Source organism: Microtus ochrogaster, chromosome 2, assembly GCF_000317375.1.
Source record: "Microtus ochrogaster isolate Prairie Vole_2 chromosome 2, MicOch1.0, whole genome shotgun sequence".
Lineage (NCBI taxonomy): Eukaryota > Metazoa > Chordata > Mammalia > Rodentia > Cricetidae > Microtus > Microtus ochrogaster.
Window position 1 is genome coordinate 5,608,541 of NC_022010.1, and position 17,006 is coordinate 5,625,546.

The 17,006-nt window shown below is 46.0% G+C and overlaps 1 protein-coding gene across 4 annotated transcripts in view; it reads right to left on the reverse strand.

Annotated features, from left to right (window-relative positions):
• Nucleotides 1–17,006, reverse strand: part of Bicdl1 (BICD family like cargo adaptor 1) — a 92,560-nt gene that overhangs the window by 12,339 nt on the left and 63,215 nt on the right. For 2 of the 4 annotated variants that reach the window (XR_001229111.2, XM_013349564.2), the window contains exons 3-7: nt 14,761–14,877; nt 11,824–11,970; nt 5,541–5,720; nt 4,547–4,765; nt 3,050–3,193 (exon numbers count right to left, since the gene is read on the reverse strand). Coding sequence is in view for 1 of the 4 variants with exons in the window: in XM_013349564.2 (XP_013205018.1) it covers nt 3,050–3,193; nt 4,547–4,765; nt 5,541–5,720; nt 11,824–11,970; nt 14,761–14,877 (807 nt within the window). In the remaining 3 variants the exon portion in view is untranslated. Of the gene's footprint in view, nt 1–3,049; nt 3,194–4,546; nt 4,766–5,540; nt 5,721–11,823; nt 11,971–13,833; nt 13,846–14,760; nt 14,878–17,006 lie in introns of all 4 variants that reach the window. The other 2 variants (XR_003377842.1, XR_003377841.1) reach the window with 2 other exon arrangements.

Genomic DNA, 17,006 nt, shown 5'->3' on the forward strand with positions numbered 1-17,006 from the left:
CGCACGCCTTTAATCCCAGCACTTGGGAGGCAGAGGCAGGCGGATCTCTGTGAGTTCGAGACCAGCCTGGTCTACAAAAGCTAGTTCCAGGACAGGCTCCAAAACCACAGAGAAACCCTGTCTCGAAAAACAAAAAACAAAACAAAACAAAACAAAACAAAAAAAAAAAAAAGAAAACCTTGCATAAAAAGACTCACAGAAAATGCTGTGAAGTTGTTCCTAATGCCTAGGTTACAAAGTGATCAGGGGCAGGGGGACCTCATGGATATCTGCTTTAAATTTGTTTTTAGATTTATATAGTTTATGTGAATGAGTGTTTTGTCTATATGTATTTATATATACCATGTGTGTGCCCGCTGCCTGTGGATGTAAAGACAGTACTGGATCCCCTGGAACTGAGTTATGGATGACTGTGAACTACCACGTATGTTGGAAATTGAACCTGAGTCCTCTGTAAGAGCAACAAGTGCTCTTAACTGCTGAGCCATCTCTCCAGCTCCTGGGTACTTGTCTTTTATAGTCTACAATTAATCCTGAAGACCCCCCTCCATCTGCTGGCGGCTGCTCTGTATTCACCAATGCCAAGGAGGATGCTGGAGACAGAGGGCAGAGAGGTAGTGGGTGCTAATACTGGCTATGGATTTTACCTCAAACAGATATTAGCAGTTATTGCACTCTTTTAATTAAAGTCTGATTAGTTTCTGAGGTGGCAGCATGCAGCACACCCACACTGACTTCTGTCCAGGTTCCAGGGGAATAAGAACACTATCAAGAAGGAAAGCAATGGACTTAAGAGACTGCATCACTGAGTGGACGAGGCTTAACTTGGGCCTAGCTGTTCCTGAAATCTCAGACCCAGGTAACCTCGTCTGCACCATACTACCAAGGAGCACAGAGATAGCTCCAGCTGCCCTCCCAACACTGTTAGAGACCCTAGAAAGCAAGTGTTCCACACAAGTATCACATGTGCTCAGGGTCTAGCTTCAGTGCCAGGCATATAGTGGGCAGTGGGCAGATTGTGAACCAACCCCCATGAGGAATATCAAGCCTTCAGTATTGGCTGCTATTTTTAGGACTAAGTGAGAATCCCAAATCCCTACCCTGGGTGTTAGTGTGACTCCCATGGGTGTCCACATTAGTAGATGCAGGTGTAGCTAAGGGGTTTCTTCTTTGAAGAAATTCTACAGTCCACATGGGGCATGAGTGGAGTCTAGGGAACTCTCTGTAAGGAAGCTCACAGGTACTGGCCTCAACCAGTTATCAAATGAACTTTTGTTTTGTTTTTTGAGACAGGGTTTCTCTGTGTAACAATCCTGGGTGTCCTGGAACTCACTCTGTAGAGCAGGCTGGCCTAGAACTCACAGAGGTCCACATGCTTCTACCTCCCGAGTGCTGGGATTAAAGATGTGTGCCACTACACCTGGCTATCAACTGAACTTCTAAGAAAACTTAGTAGACATGACTTCCTAAAGTTCCATGCCAACCTATATTTAAGCTGTACTTCTGAATGAAATAATAATGTCCTCCAGGAAATTTTTAGTTTTTAACTCTGATAAGAAAACTTTTTAAAAAATTTATCAAATCACAGCCGGGCGATGGTGGCGCACACCTTTAATCCCAGCACTTGGGAGGCAGAGACAGGCGGATCTCTGTGAGTTCGAGACCAGCCTGGTCTACAGAGCTAGTTCCAGGACAGGCTCCAAAGCCACAGAGAAACCCTGTCTCGAAAAAAACAAAAAAAAAAAATAAAAAATTTATCAAATCACTAATAAGCACGCACTTAATTAAAATAAGTCAAGAGCACTGACATATATGCTTGGGAGGCTGAGGCAAGAGGATCTGCTGAGCCCAAGAGTTCAAGACTAATAAATGTAGCACAGCGAGACCACCATCTCCAGACCAACCAGCGAACCAACCAATACAGTGTTAACCTAAGGAACATTTGCCCTCTTCGTTTAACTGAGACAGGGTGTCAGGCTGGCCATGAACTATGTATTTGATGATGGCCTTGAACTCCTAGGTCCCCTGCCTTCACTTCTCACTTCCAAGCACTGTAGTTACACGCAGGTGCCACCACACTGTGTGCCACCACCTCCAAAGAACTTAAACAATTTTTTTCCCCTTTGGGGAGTGCTGACGATTGAACCTAGGGCCTTGCAATTGTTGGTCAAGTGCTCTACCACTGAGCTATACCCTTTCAGAGAACTTTCTCTTGTATTTTATTCCTTTAGTTGAGAAGTTCTGTCTTGAAGTCTGAACCACTTTCTGAGGATCTCAGCGTTTAGGCAGGAGCAAGCCACAGCTGTGACCTTTACCCTTGCCCTCTGCCCTCTCACACGAAGATTAGCGGTGGCTGTAGACGTATTTTTCTAAGATGACAGTAAAAAGGAGTTGATAATGAAGGTATCTTAAGTGTAAGAAATTTTACCCAGGCCAGGAAAGGCAGGTAAGCGGGGTTGCGTATAGGTCACTCCTGCGTATGTCTGGTCCAGAGGAAGTGTGTCCTAGGACAGATCTCAAAAACCTCTTTCTGGGTGAAGCATCTCCTAAGTCCTTTAACATTTTTCAGATCAGAGTACTGATGTCCTTTAGTGTTCACAGAGAGATGGAATCATGATCAAACAAGAAAGGAACAGCAGGGGCAACAGTAAGTTCCCAAGAGCTGAAAAAAAAAAGGTCTCAAAGGTGATGAAGCTGATACTTGTAAAGATCAACTGTCTTTTGACTGACAACTCCTGGCCTGGGAGTTGCTGGGAAAACATCAGAAAGTGGCCTGGGAGCTGTGGCTTTCAGTGGTCAGCACTAACCAGCCAGCCCGATTTCTACCTCTGTGAACACACCACCTCAGGAAACACAACCAGCTATTTCTGTCCCTGCCAATCTCACTCGGGCAGAATGAGGACTGATTTTTCTCTCCTGAAGACACCCAGTTCCTCAACTTTGGGTCATAGCCCCATGAGAACATCATGGAGGAGAGCAGCATCTCACAAAAGCGGGAGTGGATAAGGGACCCATGTACATTCTCTCCACTGTGAAATGGGGTGCTCACCTGACTGTGGAGTTGCTGCAGCTCTTCTAGGCTCTGCCTCAGTTTACCCCTCTCTCCCTCCATGAGCTCCCTCAGGGCTCTTGAGTCCTCACTGGTCTGCCTTATCTGTTCTTCCAGTGAGTCATCGTCCATTCTCCGGGTGCCCTGACAGAAAGAGGGAAGCCAGTAGTAGGTAGGGAAGAGAGGGAGAGAAATGGGCGCAGGTCAGAAAAGTGAAGAGAAATGAAGGAAGGTGACAGGATGAAACGGGGGGCCTGGGGGACTAGGGAGAGATTTTTCTCCATTTAATTTTACCCTAGAAAAGCTCATTTTTTATTTTTATTTTTTCGAGACAGGATTTCTCTGTGGCTTTGGAGCCTGTCCTGGAACTAGCTCTGTAGACCAGGCTGGTCTCGAACTCACAGAGATCCGCCTGCCTCTGCCTCCCAAGTGCTGGGATTACAGGCGTGTGCCACCACCGCCCAGCAGAAAAGCTCATTTTTATTTCAAGTTTTGGAAGAAACAGCTGTACGTGCTATGAATGGCATATACCACTGACAACTTCCTTATCCCACAATGACTCGGCCTCTTGCTACTATCTAGTCTACAGATCAACCCAGGCTGTTTAAACAGAAACATCTGCTCTTCAACTTATTGCCTCTAATAGAACAGAAGACATTAGCTACTCTGGGAGGGTGACTCAGGAGAGAAACCAGGGAGAATCTACCATGAAGCTGTAGAGATGGCCGGTCCACTCTGGATGAAGAGGAAAGTCCTCTTCCTCACACGAGGCCTCCTCTGGGGTTCCCAGAGAGCCTGCTCAGTTCCTCAACCTCCTGTGCTGAGACTTTCTCTCTCTCTTTCTGTTTTTGTTTTTTTTTTGTTTTTTGTTTTGTTTTTGAAACAGAGTCTTACTATGTATTTCTGGCTGCCTTAGAACTTGCTACATAGACCAAGCTAGCCTTGAACTCAGATAGAGATCTGCCAGCCTCTGCCTACTCATGAGCACCTTTCTCTCAGGACCAATTACAGAAGAGCAACTTGGGAGTTTTACCCAGATACAAATTTCTCTATTCAATGTCTCTAAGAAAAAACCCTTCAACTCTAGGCCACTAGCGCCTTGTATGTAACTATATGGAGAAAAGGACTATGCCATGGTACAGTTGTTCTCAACCTGTGGGTCTTGACCCTGTGTTAAACATCTATCCCCAAAAATATTTACATCAGGATTCATAACAGCAGCAAAATTACAGTTATAAAGTATCAAAGAAACTAATTTTATGGTTGGGAGTCAGCACAACATGAGGAATTGTATTAGACGGTAGCAGCAGTAGGAAGGTTGAGAACCGCTACCATGGCATTTGCAGTCCTACCTCCTGGTTACTGGTACTTAGTACTCTCAAACTAATGGCTCGGGATCCTGGCAGCACGTTATGAGGGAAGCTCCAGCTCAGCTTACCGCACCATCTACAATGAGTTCCCACTGCACACTGGCTGGATGCTGTAGCTGACCCTTACCGTGGGCTCCATGCCATCTACAGTGCTCTGTATCAGTCTCTTGAGATCACTGAGGGCAGTGCGCAGGCTGCCAGCAGGCACGTCCTTGGCGGAGGAGGTTTCTGAGGACTCATCCATGGAGGAATCTGTGGACACGGCTGAATCGGCACTGTCGTTTCCTCGAAGGTGTGAGCAGAGATAGCGGACCTGGCAGTAGGCTTCCCAGAGCTGCAGTCTCAGCTGTAGCACAAAGTTACTCTGTTACAGACTGGGTTATTTAGTATTTAAAGCCAAAACACTGAGACGTGAAATCTTGTTTTTAGGACCAAGGGTTTTTTTTGTTGTTGTTGCTATTGTTTTTTTAAATAGTCTACCATAAGAAATATTTTGGACTTAGTCCATCTTCTTAGACTTTCACTTCTTTCTGAGATTAACCTGTAGCCCTGGCTGGACTGGAACTTACTGTAGCTGCTCTGCCTCAGTCTTCCTAGTGCCCATGACCAGCTACTACCAATTCTTATTTTCCCTCTAATCAAGTAATCTGCCATGCAAAGCATTTCTGTTACGTAATTAGCTTCACTGATTGGAATCGGGGCCTAGCGGGAAAGGAGTGATTATGGAAGGCATAAAGAGACAAATGGCATCGAAGGGGTGGACTGCTGGACTGCAAATGCTGGAGGACTCTGTATCACCTCCGAGGCCCAGGGGAGGGCCTGAGCGGAGGACACTGGGCTCTAGCTGTTCTGCTCAAGGTTTCAGTGGCCGTTCAGTGAGTGGAGCACTGCTCCAGCTATGGCCGTTCAGTGAGTGGAGCACTGCTCCAGCTGTGGCCGTTCAGTGAGTGGAGCACTGCTTCATCTGTGGCCGTTCAGTGAGTGGAGCACCGCTCCAGCTGTGGCCATAGGAGCTCATACAGGGACTGCGGCCTGTTGCCAAGCGGCAGTACAGTGTTGAAGAGGAGGGTGGAAGAGAACCCCGGGGTCTACTTCTCCTGCCAGAAAAGTGACATCAGCACCTGCTCTCTCTCCTGCTCCAGCTCCTCGGCCTCCATGCTTTGCTCGATCTCTGACAGCAGGGACGTGCTGGTAGCAGCCGAGCTCTGCAGGCTCCTCTCCTCCGTGAGCTCTTCCACTTTCACCTGCAGCTGCCTGTAGGACAGCCGTACCTCCTGCAGCTCCAGCTGGCTTTGGTGCAGCTGTGGGGAAGAAATGCTAGGCAGCTTATCCAAATCACAGCAGGCAGTGCCCAGGACCTGACCCTGCTGCAAGACTTGCCAACTCACAGGAAAAGAGTTGGGAGGAATGTATCAAGTTGTGGGTGGGACAAAGTCAGCAAGACCCAGCTCAGGGAAATTCTACAGAACAAACAACTCCATTCCATCAATAATCTCAGCGAAAAAGTTACTAGAATAACCTAGTGATTCAGAAGACTCAAGAGGTGGGTGGTGGTGGTGCACGCCTTTAATCACAGCACTGGGAAGGCAGAGGCAGGTGGCTCGCTCTGAGTTCGAGGCCAGCCTGGTCTACAAAGTGAGTTCCAGGACAGCCAAAACTATACAGAGAAACCCTGTCTTGAAAATCCAAAACAGAGAGACAAAGACTCAAGGGGCTGATGGCAGCACATGTGTGCAGTTTAAGCACTTGGGAGTGAAGGCAGGAGGATCTTGAATTTGGGCCAGATTGGTTAAAAAGAAAGTGTCTTAACAGTAGCAACAACAAAACCAAACAAAAATCTCAAGATATAAATAAAGCAACTAAGTGCAAACTATTTTGGTTTGTTTTTTATTTTATTTTATTTTATTTTATTTTTTCGGTTTTTTCGAGACAGGAGTTCTCTGTGGTTTTGGAGCCTGTCCTGGAACTAGCTCTGTAGACCAGGCTGGTCTCGAACTCACAGAGATCCGCCTGCCTCTGCCTCCTGAGTGCTGGGATTAAAGGCGTGCGCCACCATCGCCCGGCACTATTTTGGTTTGTATCTTGGTTTAAAAAAAAATTACAGAGGGTATAGTGGTGTACGCCTTTAATCCCAGCACTCAGGAGGCAGAGGCAGGGGACTCTCTCTGAGTTTGAGGCCAGCCTGGCCTACAAACCAAGTTCCAGGATAGCCAAGGCTACACAGAAGAAACCCTGTCTTGAAAAACAAAAACAATTATTATTATTGTGTTATATATGATATGTGTGCAAGAATATGGATATGCACTTACTATGACACTCACGTGGAGGTCAGTGCTTTTAACTGAGTCATCTTGCCAGCCCTCCTTAGCAGTTTTAAAAAAATGAAGTTAAACCTAACTGTCCAATGATCCAGCAACTCCATTCTAAAGTGTACACTCCCAATGAGATGAGAGATTCAGTGAGAGACATTTCTCAAACAACAAAGTGGAGGGGCTGGAGAGATGACCCAGTAGTTAAGGGCACTAACTGCTCTTTCAGTGGTCCTGCCATTGAGTTCCAACACTCACACAGTGGCTTACAGGGGGATCTGAAGACCTCTGGCTCAAGGGCACTGCGTGCATGTGGTACACAGATACACATGCAGGGTCTGGGTCAGCAGATGAAAGTTCATGGCATACAAGTCTGAGGGACTTGGATTTGATTCCCAGTACCCACAATGAGAGGAGAGAACCAAGTCCTGGAAATTGTCCTCTAACCTCTATGTGTTCCATGGCACATGGGCTCTCACACGCACACTTATAATAATAAATAAGGTGGATAGTGATTAAGGAGGACTCCCAATACTCAGGCATCCAATCCACATGTACACACATGCATCTATGTGCCTGTACACTCAAGTGTGCGTGTTTATGTGTGCACACGCGCGCGCACACGCACCCACCCACACACACAGATATCACCCCAACCCTAGGCTAGTGTGGGTGAAGAGCTTCCTGGGATTTAAATTTATTCTTTTATAAAGTGGTCTTTCTGGAACCATCTCTGTTTCATTAAAAAGAGGAAACAGCTGGGTGTGGCAGTGTACAGACGTCCCTCCCGCACTTGGACTGCCTTTGTTTGAACAGTCAGGTTGGGCTGGGAACGCTGGAGTGCTGGCCTTGAATGCCTAAGGCCACTGTGGACTGGGCTGTGCTGCTTTCCTGGGACTCTCTTCTAAGCCACTGTGTCTCCTGCAGATGCAGAGGCGTGGGATCGAAGGCAGCAACTAAGAGCTCTGGCTCTCATTAAGGGAGCCAGACTTTAGCCAATCCTCTAAAGACCTTCAACCCATCACTGCCAGGAAGTGGCTGGCGAGTGGTCTGGTTGAGCCCTAACTAGGAAGGGCGAGGGTCCAGCTGCTGACAGGATGACAAGATATACTACCTAGTCCCTGGATTAGCAACGCCTGCTGGTAAGTACAGTGGGAACTCCTCTAGCCCAAGTATTAGGAAAACTTGGGAGGAAAGAACAAAAATAACACAAACCAGGGTTATAGGGAATAAAGAGACATTCCTAGGACCCAAGCAGCACAATTACAAGCAGCATGTTCAGCACAAATGCTTTACAATTATTCTCTAGGCAGTGCCACACACATCTCAGTAGGAGAAGCTTCCACAGTTAAGTATACGTTCTGGTGCACTGGATACAATTAGTTCAATTACCCACACACACTCAAAAGTGTTTAATTAATTGTAACAGCAAGAGAACAAAAGGGCAGGAGGTGCCTCATTCTCTGGTCAGTGACTGATTCACCACCTGGACAGATGTACAGGAAAACCAAATCAAATCATGGGAGAACCTGGTAGCCATAGGAATCCTGTAAAGTAAATGGTATCTAGATGAGCATGGTTGCACACACCTTTAATCACAGCACTCAGGAGGCAAGAGGTAAGTGGATCTTTGAATTCAAGGCCACGCTGGTCTACAGAGCAAATTCCAGGACAGCCAGGGCTACACAGAGAAACTGTCTCACAAAACCATAAAAAAAAAAATAACACGTTTGTATAAGAAAGGTGACAGTGTATTTCTATGTATGAAAAGGGTGACATGAAATGCTTTTATTAGTACAGTTCACATACTAAAGTGAGCAAAAGTGGGGACAATCTCCCTCTTGACACGGAGGGGCTAAGATGTTGTGATGGCCCAGATTTGCTCAATTACACACGATCAGAGTCAGAGCAAAGTCTAGACTCCAAGGCACTGCTTCATGGGTTATTCTACAGTGATAGGGGCCTGCACTCTGCTGATGGAACCTACCCATTTTCCAGGGTCTTGCCCTATGCATTTCTGTAAGGGGCTAAGAGCTCCTTAGAAGGACAGCTGACATCTTTACTGAGTATTAAAGCAAAATCTTTTTCTTAAGTTTAGTAAAGCCAGAATGGCCACATGTACCTGTAATTCCAGCACCTGAGAGGGAGAGACAGGAGAATGGATACAAATCCAAGGCCAGCCCTAGTGTACCTACCAAGTTCTGAGTCAGCCAGGACTAAAGCTAGAGCCTGTCTCAAACAAAACCAGAACAAACGAAGTTTAACAAAATACTTGTTATGAAGTGTGAGTTTTAATCCCTATTCTAAAGTCTTAAGACACAAACAAAAACCATAGCTGAATTTGATCTGTAGCTTAAAAATCTGTTTTTGGTGGGAGAAACCACTCTGTAGGCAAAGGCTCACCACCCAGCCCGATGACCTGTGTTTGATCCTCAAGACCCATGTGTAGGAAGGTGAGAAGTGGTTCAGAAAAATTCTTCTCTGAACTCCACATACATACTGTGGCATGCGCATCTACCCATACACACACACACACACACCCCTCCACATGAACACTGTGACGTGTATTTATACAACTCATACACATACAGAGAACACACCTCCACATGTGCACCTATACAACACACTCACACAACCCTCTACATGTGTACCCTATCATGTAAACCTACAAAACATGCACACAACACACACACACACACACACACACACACGTTTCTGACATCAGGACTCCAGTCATTCAGCCAAAGAGATCAAAGGGGTGCCCGATGATGGAGGCTTTGCCTTACTGCTCAGCCTCCTACCCGACCTTATCTGAGGATTTAAAATCAGGGATTAAACACATTCCAAGGCCACTGACTCAACATTTTACAAATCTGGGTTAGGACTGTTCAAGTGCTACCTGGATCAACTGGATTTTTTTCTTTTTCTGTCAGTTGAGGCCATTTTGGTGACAGGGCTTTCTGGAGGAAACTAGTAACTAGTGGCAACTTAAGATTTTACATAAACAGAAGGCACAGACAGAAACAGTTACACAGGGGCTGGAGAGATGGCTCAGGATGTTAAGAGCACTGGCTGCTCTTCCGGAGGTCCTGAGTTCAATTCCCAGCAACCACATGGTGGTTCATAACCATCTATAATAAGATATGGTGTCCTCTTCTGACTTGCAGGGATAAATGCAGACAGAACACTGTATACATAATAAATAAATTAATTAATTAAAAAAAAGAAATAGTTACACAAGTAGGAAAGGGGAAGAATAAATATGATCCTCCAAAAAGGGTGGAAATGTTCTGATTTGCTAGGGGGTCTTGTATGACCTCTTTCTTTTGAATGTCCATTCGCAGGCATGACTTCAGGTTCCTGATGCTACAGGACACACAGTCCCCCTACACCAGGTAGTACTTGGAAGTCCACCCTAGTCCTGCTTCTTTCCCTTCATTTCCAGGTTCCCTGTTAGGCAGTGGGCATGCACATTTCTTTTCGGCTATCTCTGGGTTTTGTCTTCTTTTTCCTCTCTGTGTTCTATCTGTTAACAGCAGAGGGCTTCATGTGGCCCCAAGAGCTGGTCTAACACGGACTGTAAGGGCAAATGCACAGCAGCAAATCAGTTCTACTGGGGCTGGTCAGAGGTGGCTTCAAGTCTATCAAGGACTTGGTCCGTGACTTTGGATAAGTGATTTGTTTTCTCTAAGCTTGAGAGAAGTATATGAAAGCTCTCCATTCACTAGAAAGTGACCTGCAACACTTGCTCTTATTATTAAAAAATGATCACATTCCTTTCCATTTCAAAACCTGCTCTGAGGTGTTAGAACCAGCTCCATGTTTTCCCTTCCCTCCCCTCTTCCATTCTGTGCTGCTGGGGGTTGAAACCAGGTCTGTTTGCTGCCCCAACTCCCTACTACAGAGCCACACCCCAGCCCCATTTTCTATTCAGCATTTTTGAGGCCCTACTCTATGGAAAGTTATTAGTTGAACAAAAATCACAGGGGGTCGGGGGATCTAATAAATGTCCCTCAAAGAGGCAAACTGCTTAGGGGCAGCAACAAGTGTTTTTACTAGACACCAGACAAGGTGTTTCCTTTTATTGTCTGAGACAGTTTCTATACAGTCTAGCCTGGCCCAGAACTTGTTACACAGTCCAGATAAACTCTGAACTCTTATTCCTCCCGACTCAGCCTCCCAAGAGCTAAGATCATAGGCGTGTACCATGTTCGGTTTCAGTTAAAATGTCACCCCACATCAGAACTTCTAAATAAGCTTCCCTCTGAGCCCAGTGGGCCTCTGTGGCCTGGTCTTTGGGTAGGGACTTACCTGGCATTTAAGTATTACCTGCCCAACCACTTCCCCACAAGTGATACCAAAACAACCCACGGTACCCTCCCCCACCATGCCCAGAGGGAAATGATGCTCTCCTACTCTGTAGGCCCAGCTCAGCAACGCACCTGGGAACAGATGCTACCCTCTATTGCTGGGGAGACTGGGAGATTATTTTTCTGTTTTGAGGTTATTTCTTGTCAAGTCTGATCTTGGATTTCCATTTGAGGTCTGGTGGCAGTTCCCAAACAAGGGCAAATATGATTAAGAAGCAGTTTCCCTTAGGGAGATTAAAAATGACCAATCAGGTTCACAAAGTGGTAGCCTGTGCCTTTTCTAGCCATCAGCAGAAGCTGAGTATGTCTTGCTGGGTTCTGTGAGAAGGCTCTTGGTTTCTGCTCTGTGCCAGGCAACTAAATCCCTCTGCTGGGCAACAGCAGCAGCAGAGATCACCGCATGGGGAGTTGAGTACAGAGCTCCACAGGCTGGCAGACTGCACAAATGCTAGGGTGCTCCAGCCATTAACAGCCTAGAAAGAACTGTGTGACACTGCTCCAAGGACCAGTGGGTCAGAACACATAGGAGGGATGATCTGAGGACAATATACTTACCCAGCTATAGTCATGGTAGAATCCCCTGGGGAATTACAAGACCCATGTGAAGATCTCAGAGCCACCCACCTGGACAGCAGCAGTGGTGTTGGCCTCATGGCCTTTCCTGTTTGATTAAGCGCTCCCACTGTCTAGCCCTAGCTCTATGGGATAGAATCTCTGTGCGGTACCTGCAGGTCTTTGTCATGGCTCTGCCTTTCTAGGATCAGCACTCGGTCCTGTAGCTCCTCTACAGTCCCTTGAAGCAGGTCGTTCTCCTCTAAAGTGGTGCTGAGCCGATGCTCCAACTCCCGTTTTCGATCCGACAGCATCTTGATCTGAAAAGATGGAGAACCACAGGGTGGTGTGGAGCTCTATCTGGTTGAGTATAGGAGGAGGGACTAGCCCAAAACATGAAGGTACATATCTCTGTGTACTGTGCCCAGAGGCGTGGTGCTCGTCTTGGAGAACAGAGCTGTGTGATCCTTGGGCTGAAGGGAAAGGCCCTCCCCTTTAGAAAGTTGCCTGGGAAGGAGTAGGAGTTAGCCCAGGGGAAGCCAGCAAGTGGGCTGCCAGGCAGAGGAAGGATAGTTAGTGCTCTGTAAATTCCAGAGATAAGTCGGAGAAGGCCCCACCCTGTCTGCCCTCGGCCCACCTTTGGCAGAGTAGGGTCTGATCTACCTACTCTTCAAGGCATAAGCACCAGGAAGTTCCCTAAGAGGTGCTGTGCTTTTGTAAGCAGGTTCACTGCCTCCTCTCCCTACTGCTGATTCCCCTGGTGCCAACATCCCAGCTCAGACCCGGGAACCTGGCTAACGAGAAGCTAGCAGGTTATAGACGGTAGAGTGTCTACATCAGCCCACGCCCAGGAAAGGAATGAGACAGTGGCTTCATGGGTAATTTGAACAAATAATCTGTGAAAAGAAGCAAAGATCTCCCTTATGGAAAAGGCTGTTTTTTTTTTTTTTTTTTGCACACTGAAGTCAGTGTCAAGACACATGCATTTCTTTGTAAGGCCTGTTCGCTCTCTTCGGTGTCAGGGAGAAAGCTGAGGAAAGAGATGCCCAGTCTTCTTTGGTTTCCGTGTTTCAGAGAAGCAGCTCAATCATTGCTCCTCAAGGCCAGAAATACCTTACCAGGGCACCACCATGCCCAGGGGCTCCAGAAAGCTTTCCCAAGTAGTCCTAGCTTTGGGGGAAGGGAAGGACTCGGAAGTCCCAAGATCCTCCTGACCCTGTTCCTGCCATCTATTAATTCCCCGTCGTGTCGTATTTATTTCTCACCCAACTGCATGCTTGTACATACTTTCCTGCCATTGTCAAGATGTTTCCCTTCCCTGTGCTCTAGTCTGGAGAATGCCTTAAGGCTCTTCCTTGTCTAAGTTCTAGAGACTGAACTTAGTACTTTTCTAGAGGAAGAATTAAGTAAGTGACTGTTCTAGGTCCCTGGGCCCTACCTTTCCCTCTGCCTCTTGGCTGCCCCCACTCTGCATTAGAGTTTTGCTCAGAGCACAAATCCTCCCTGGCCATCAATCAATCAGATAGGATGCTGTCCTGGGGAAGTGAGGTATATGGCCTTTGTCCAGAGAGATCGGGTGTCTGTCCAAACAAAGAAATATTGTCTCTCAAGTGTGCACCTGGGTTAGAGACCAAGAGGGGCAAGTCTTGGGTGAATGGCCCACTATTCCTCTCTCTGAAGCAGACTTACCCATACAAAGGGAATTTTCACTCTGGTTCATTTTTATTTATGTGCCTTCTGACCTTTCAATTCTCCTTCAGATGGATCATCTTTGTTTCCCAGGTTTCCAGTAAAGTAATGACCTAATAAGATTCTGATAAATAACTGGCCCTTAAGAAACACTTAATTTTCAAGGTTTCATGAAGTCACTTAATTAAAATGAAAGATTTCACAGCTTAACCTTTCAAACAGCAGTTGTCACTAGATGAAGCCAGGGTGTGGTATTGGGTTGTCAACTTCTTCACTCAACCCATACATACCCTAAAACTGGTGACAAACCCTGGCAATAAACATTCCTGGAAAACTTGTTCCTGAGGGGCTAGAGAAAGTGAACAGGTGGAACAAACAGGAAGGCAGGCAACTTGGAGGAGTGGGAGCCTGGCAGGGGCAGTAGAATGGCAAGTCATGCACACAAATGTCACAGACAGGCATGCCAAGACCCCACTGGAGCAATCTCTACTTACTTCAAGAACCTGCTGCTCAGTATCGGTAGGAATCCCAAGGGAAAGGAGGAAAGAAGGGGATTGGAGGCAGAAAAGAGAAGATATTGACAGACTTTAAGAAAACATCCTCAGGTCACTTACGATGCAGGGAGGGTTCTCTGGACTGATTACAGTGTTCGATCCCCTGACCACAGAAGAGGGATTCCTTCTGTCAGGCTCTACACTGTTTCTCAGAGTCTGGTTGGTCAAAGGGGATGAAGGTCCTGAGAGTGAACCAGATGGGAGTTTGCCCTGGGAGAGCCCCTTTCTGCTGGTTTGACTCTCACTTTCTCTGCGGCACCCATGCTGTTCGTACCACAGTCCCCGAGCGCTAAAGCTACATTCCTCCTCCCCTGCTTGAGCCAGGGGCACGGACCTTTGCTGCCATATTCTGGCCTCGCATATGCTATACCACCACATTTCAGGAATCATACAAAATGCTCTCATTATTAACTCCTTAGCAGCATCTGCTGTTATCCTCTACTATAAAATACAAGTTTCTGTTCTACATTGTGGGGCTTTTTGGTGTGTTAGTAACGGGAGTAATTTGCATGATACCTTAAACATGGTGATGTACTGAGCTAGAATAAGAGGAATGAAGAAGGGGACGGTGTCCTTCCCCAGTTTTTGTGTGTAGTTAGCGAGGGTATTTCTTGTCAAGATTATTCAGTAAAAAGTAGATCATTCATGGTTCCAACTCCCTCAGATATAACTCTCCACATCTTTATTTTTCCAGACAACAGGCTACCCACAAGAGCAAGGATCAAGTGTTCTCAAGTTCTCACAGAAATGTTTCTTAGATGCTTCAGTACTTTTTATAGAGAGCAGGGGGTTTATTCCCTAGCTCAGAGACTCTTTATCCAAAAATCCAGTGCACAGCTTCAAGTGTGGCCCACACCAAGGCCTCACCTCGGCCTGAAGGCTCTCCAGGCGGATGATGTGCTGGTTGGTGGATGAATTTTTCTCCCGAAAGTCTTCTCTGAGTGCATGGACCTGCATGGAGAGCTGTTTTTCAACTTCAGATGCCTGCAAGAGAGATGTTTTCAGAGTGAATCAAAGGGAGGGTGCAAATGAAGTGTGTTGTGATTCTCAAGTTTCTTATTTTGCACATCTGTTTCACAGGACTTCTGGGTGACTGTTGGTTTCCACTCTCACCATAAACAACTACCTAGGTCTCAGGCTGCTTTACCCATAGGAAACAGGTCCAGGAAACAGTAAGTCCTCAAATGCTAGTTAACATAGGAGATCAGCAAATATTTTACAATAAAATAGCTATAATACATTCTGTCTTAGGGTTTTGTTTTGAGCCAGGTCTCACTTTATAGCCCAGGCTGGGCTGAACTCACTCAGCTCCCAAGTGCTAAGATTATAGGTATGGGTTATCACACCCAGTCACTCTATTTTTCTAATATTTATTTATTTATTTATTTATTTATTTATTTATTTATTTATTTATTTATTATGTATACAATATCCTGTCTGTGTGTATGCATGCAGGCCAGAAGATGACACCAGGCCTCATTACAGATGGTTGTGAGCCACTATGTGGTTGCTGGGAATTGAACTCAGGACCTTTGGAAGAACAGTCAATGCTCTTTACCGCTGAGCCATCTCTCCAGCCCCCACACACCCAGTCACTTTAGGAATTTCTTTATTTTTCTCCTCCATTTCCTCAGCTATGGTTAAAGACATTTATTTATCTTATCTAATTTTATACCACTTCTCTTCAACATGAATGATATTTAGAGTTCTCTGTCGTGGATGTTATGGTTTTGGACATTAATTCTCAAGGGCATTCTTGCTACTATTAATTCTCTACGTACTGCCTGGGGCTGAAGTCCTCTTCCCTAGAGCCCAACACGCTGCCCTGTGGAGAGGAGAGCTACAGGGCAGAGCAAGACCACCTCTGGGATCTTTCTGAGGCTGCTGGAACTGAGCAGGACTCACGGTTTCTTGGAAGAGTTCGCTATACCCTGAAATGGCTAGGAATTATTTTCACATGGGATGGGGATACCACTGAAATGTCTGGCTAGATGTTCAGTGAGGCACTATCCATAAAGAGTCTATCTTTAACAGCTCTTTCACCTCCAAGAAATATGAAATCAGTTGTTTATTTTTGTTATTGTTTTTAGTTCTACAAATTCAATATATATTGCCTCACTATAGAGAGCCACATATAAATCTTAACCTATTCCTTTCTTTGAAAAATAGTTTTTATTTGTATTTGATGTACATTGGTGTTCTCCAGTATGTCTGTGTGAGGGTGTCAGATCCCCTGGAACAGGAGTTATAGACAGTTGTAAACTGCCATGTGGGTGCTGGGAATTGAACTCAGGACCTCTGGAAGACAGCCAGCACTCCCAACCACTAAAAAACAAAACAGAACAAAAAAACCTCTTCAGCCTCCTATTTCTTTTTTATTTTAATGATATTACTTTACATACAGACTGCAGTTTCCCCTCCCTCTTCTCCAAGCCCTCCCCACACCAACTCCTCTTTCTATTCAGGAAACAGCAGGCCTTCCATGGATATAAACCAAACATGGCATATTAAGTTTCAATAAGACTGCTCTTTGGACTGGAGAGGAACGGGGAGGGGATGAAGAAGGAGGGAAATGGGAGGAGGTGGAAATTTTTAATTAAAAATAAATAAATAAATGGGAAAAAAAAGACTAAGCACCTCTCCTCATATTAAGGCTGGACAAGGGAGCTCAGTATAAAGAGTGGGATCGTAAAACAGCCAGCAAAGTCAGAGAAAGCCCCTTTTTCCATTGTTAGGAGTCCCACAAGACAACCAAGCTATGCAACTGTAATATATATGCAGAGGGCCTAGGTCAGCCCCATGCAGGTTCCCTGGTTGTCAGTTCAGTCTCTCTGAGCCTCTATGAGCCTGGGTTAATTGATTCTGTGGGTTCTCTTATGCTGTCCTTAAACCTTCTGGTACTACAATCCTTCCTCTACCTTAGATGATTCCTGACATCACCTCCTTGACACAACTCACAAAACAAAGCCAAAGAGATGCACAAACCCAGCTGCTCTGAGAAATGCTCCTGGAGACTAACCTCCAAATCATCTTCCTATAAAAAAAAATTGTCTCTTCAGCCGGGCGATGGTGGCGCACGCCTTTAATCCCAGCACTCGGGAGGCAGAGGCAGG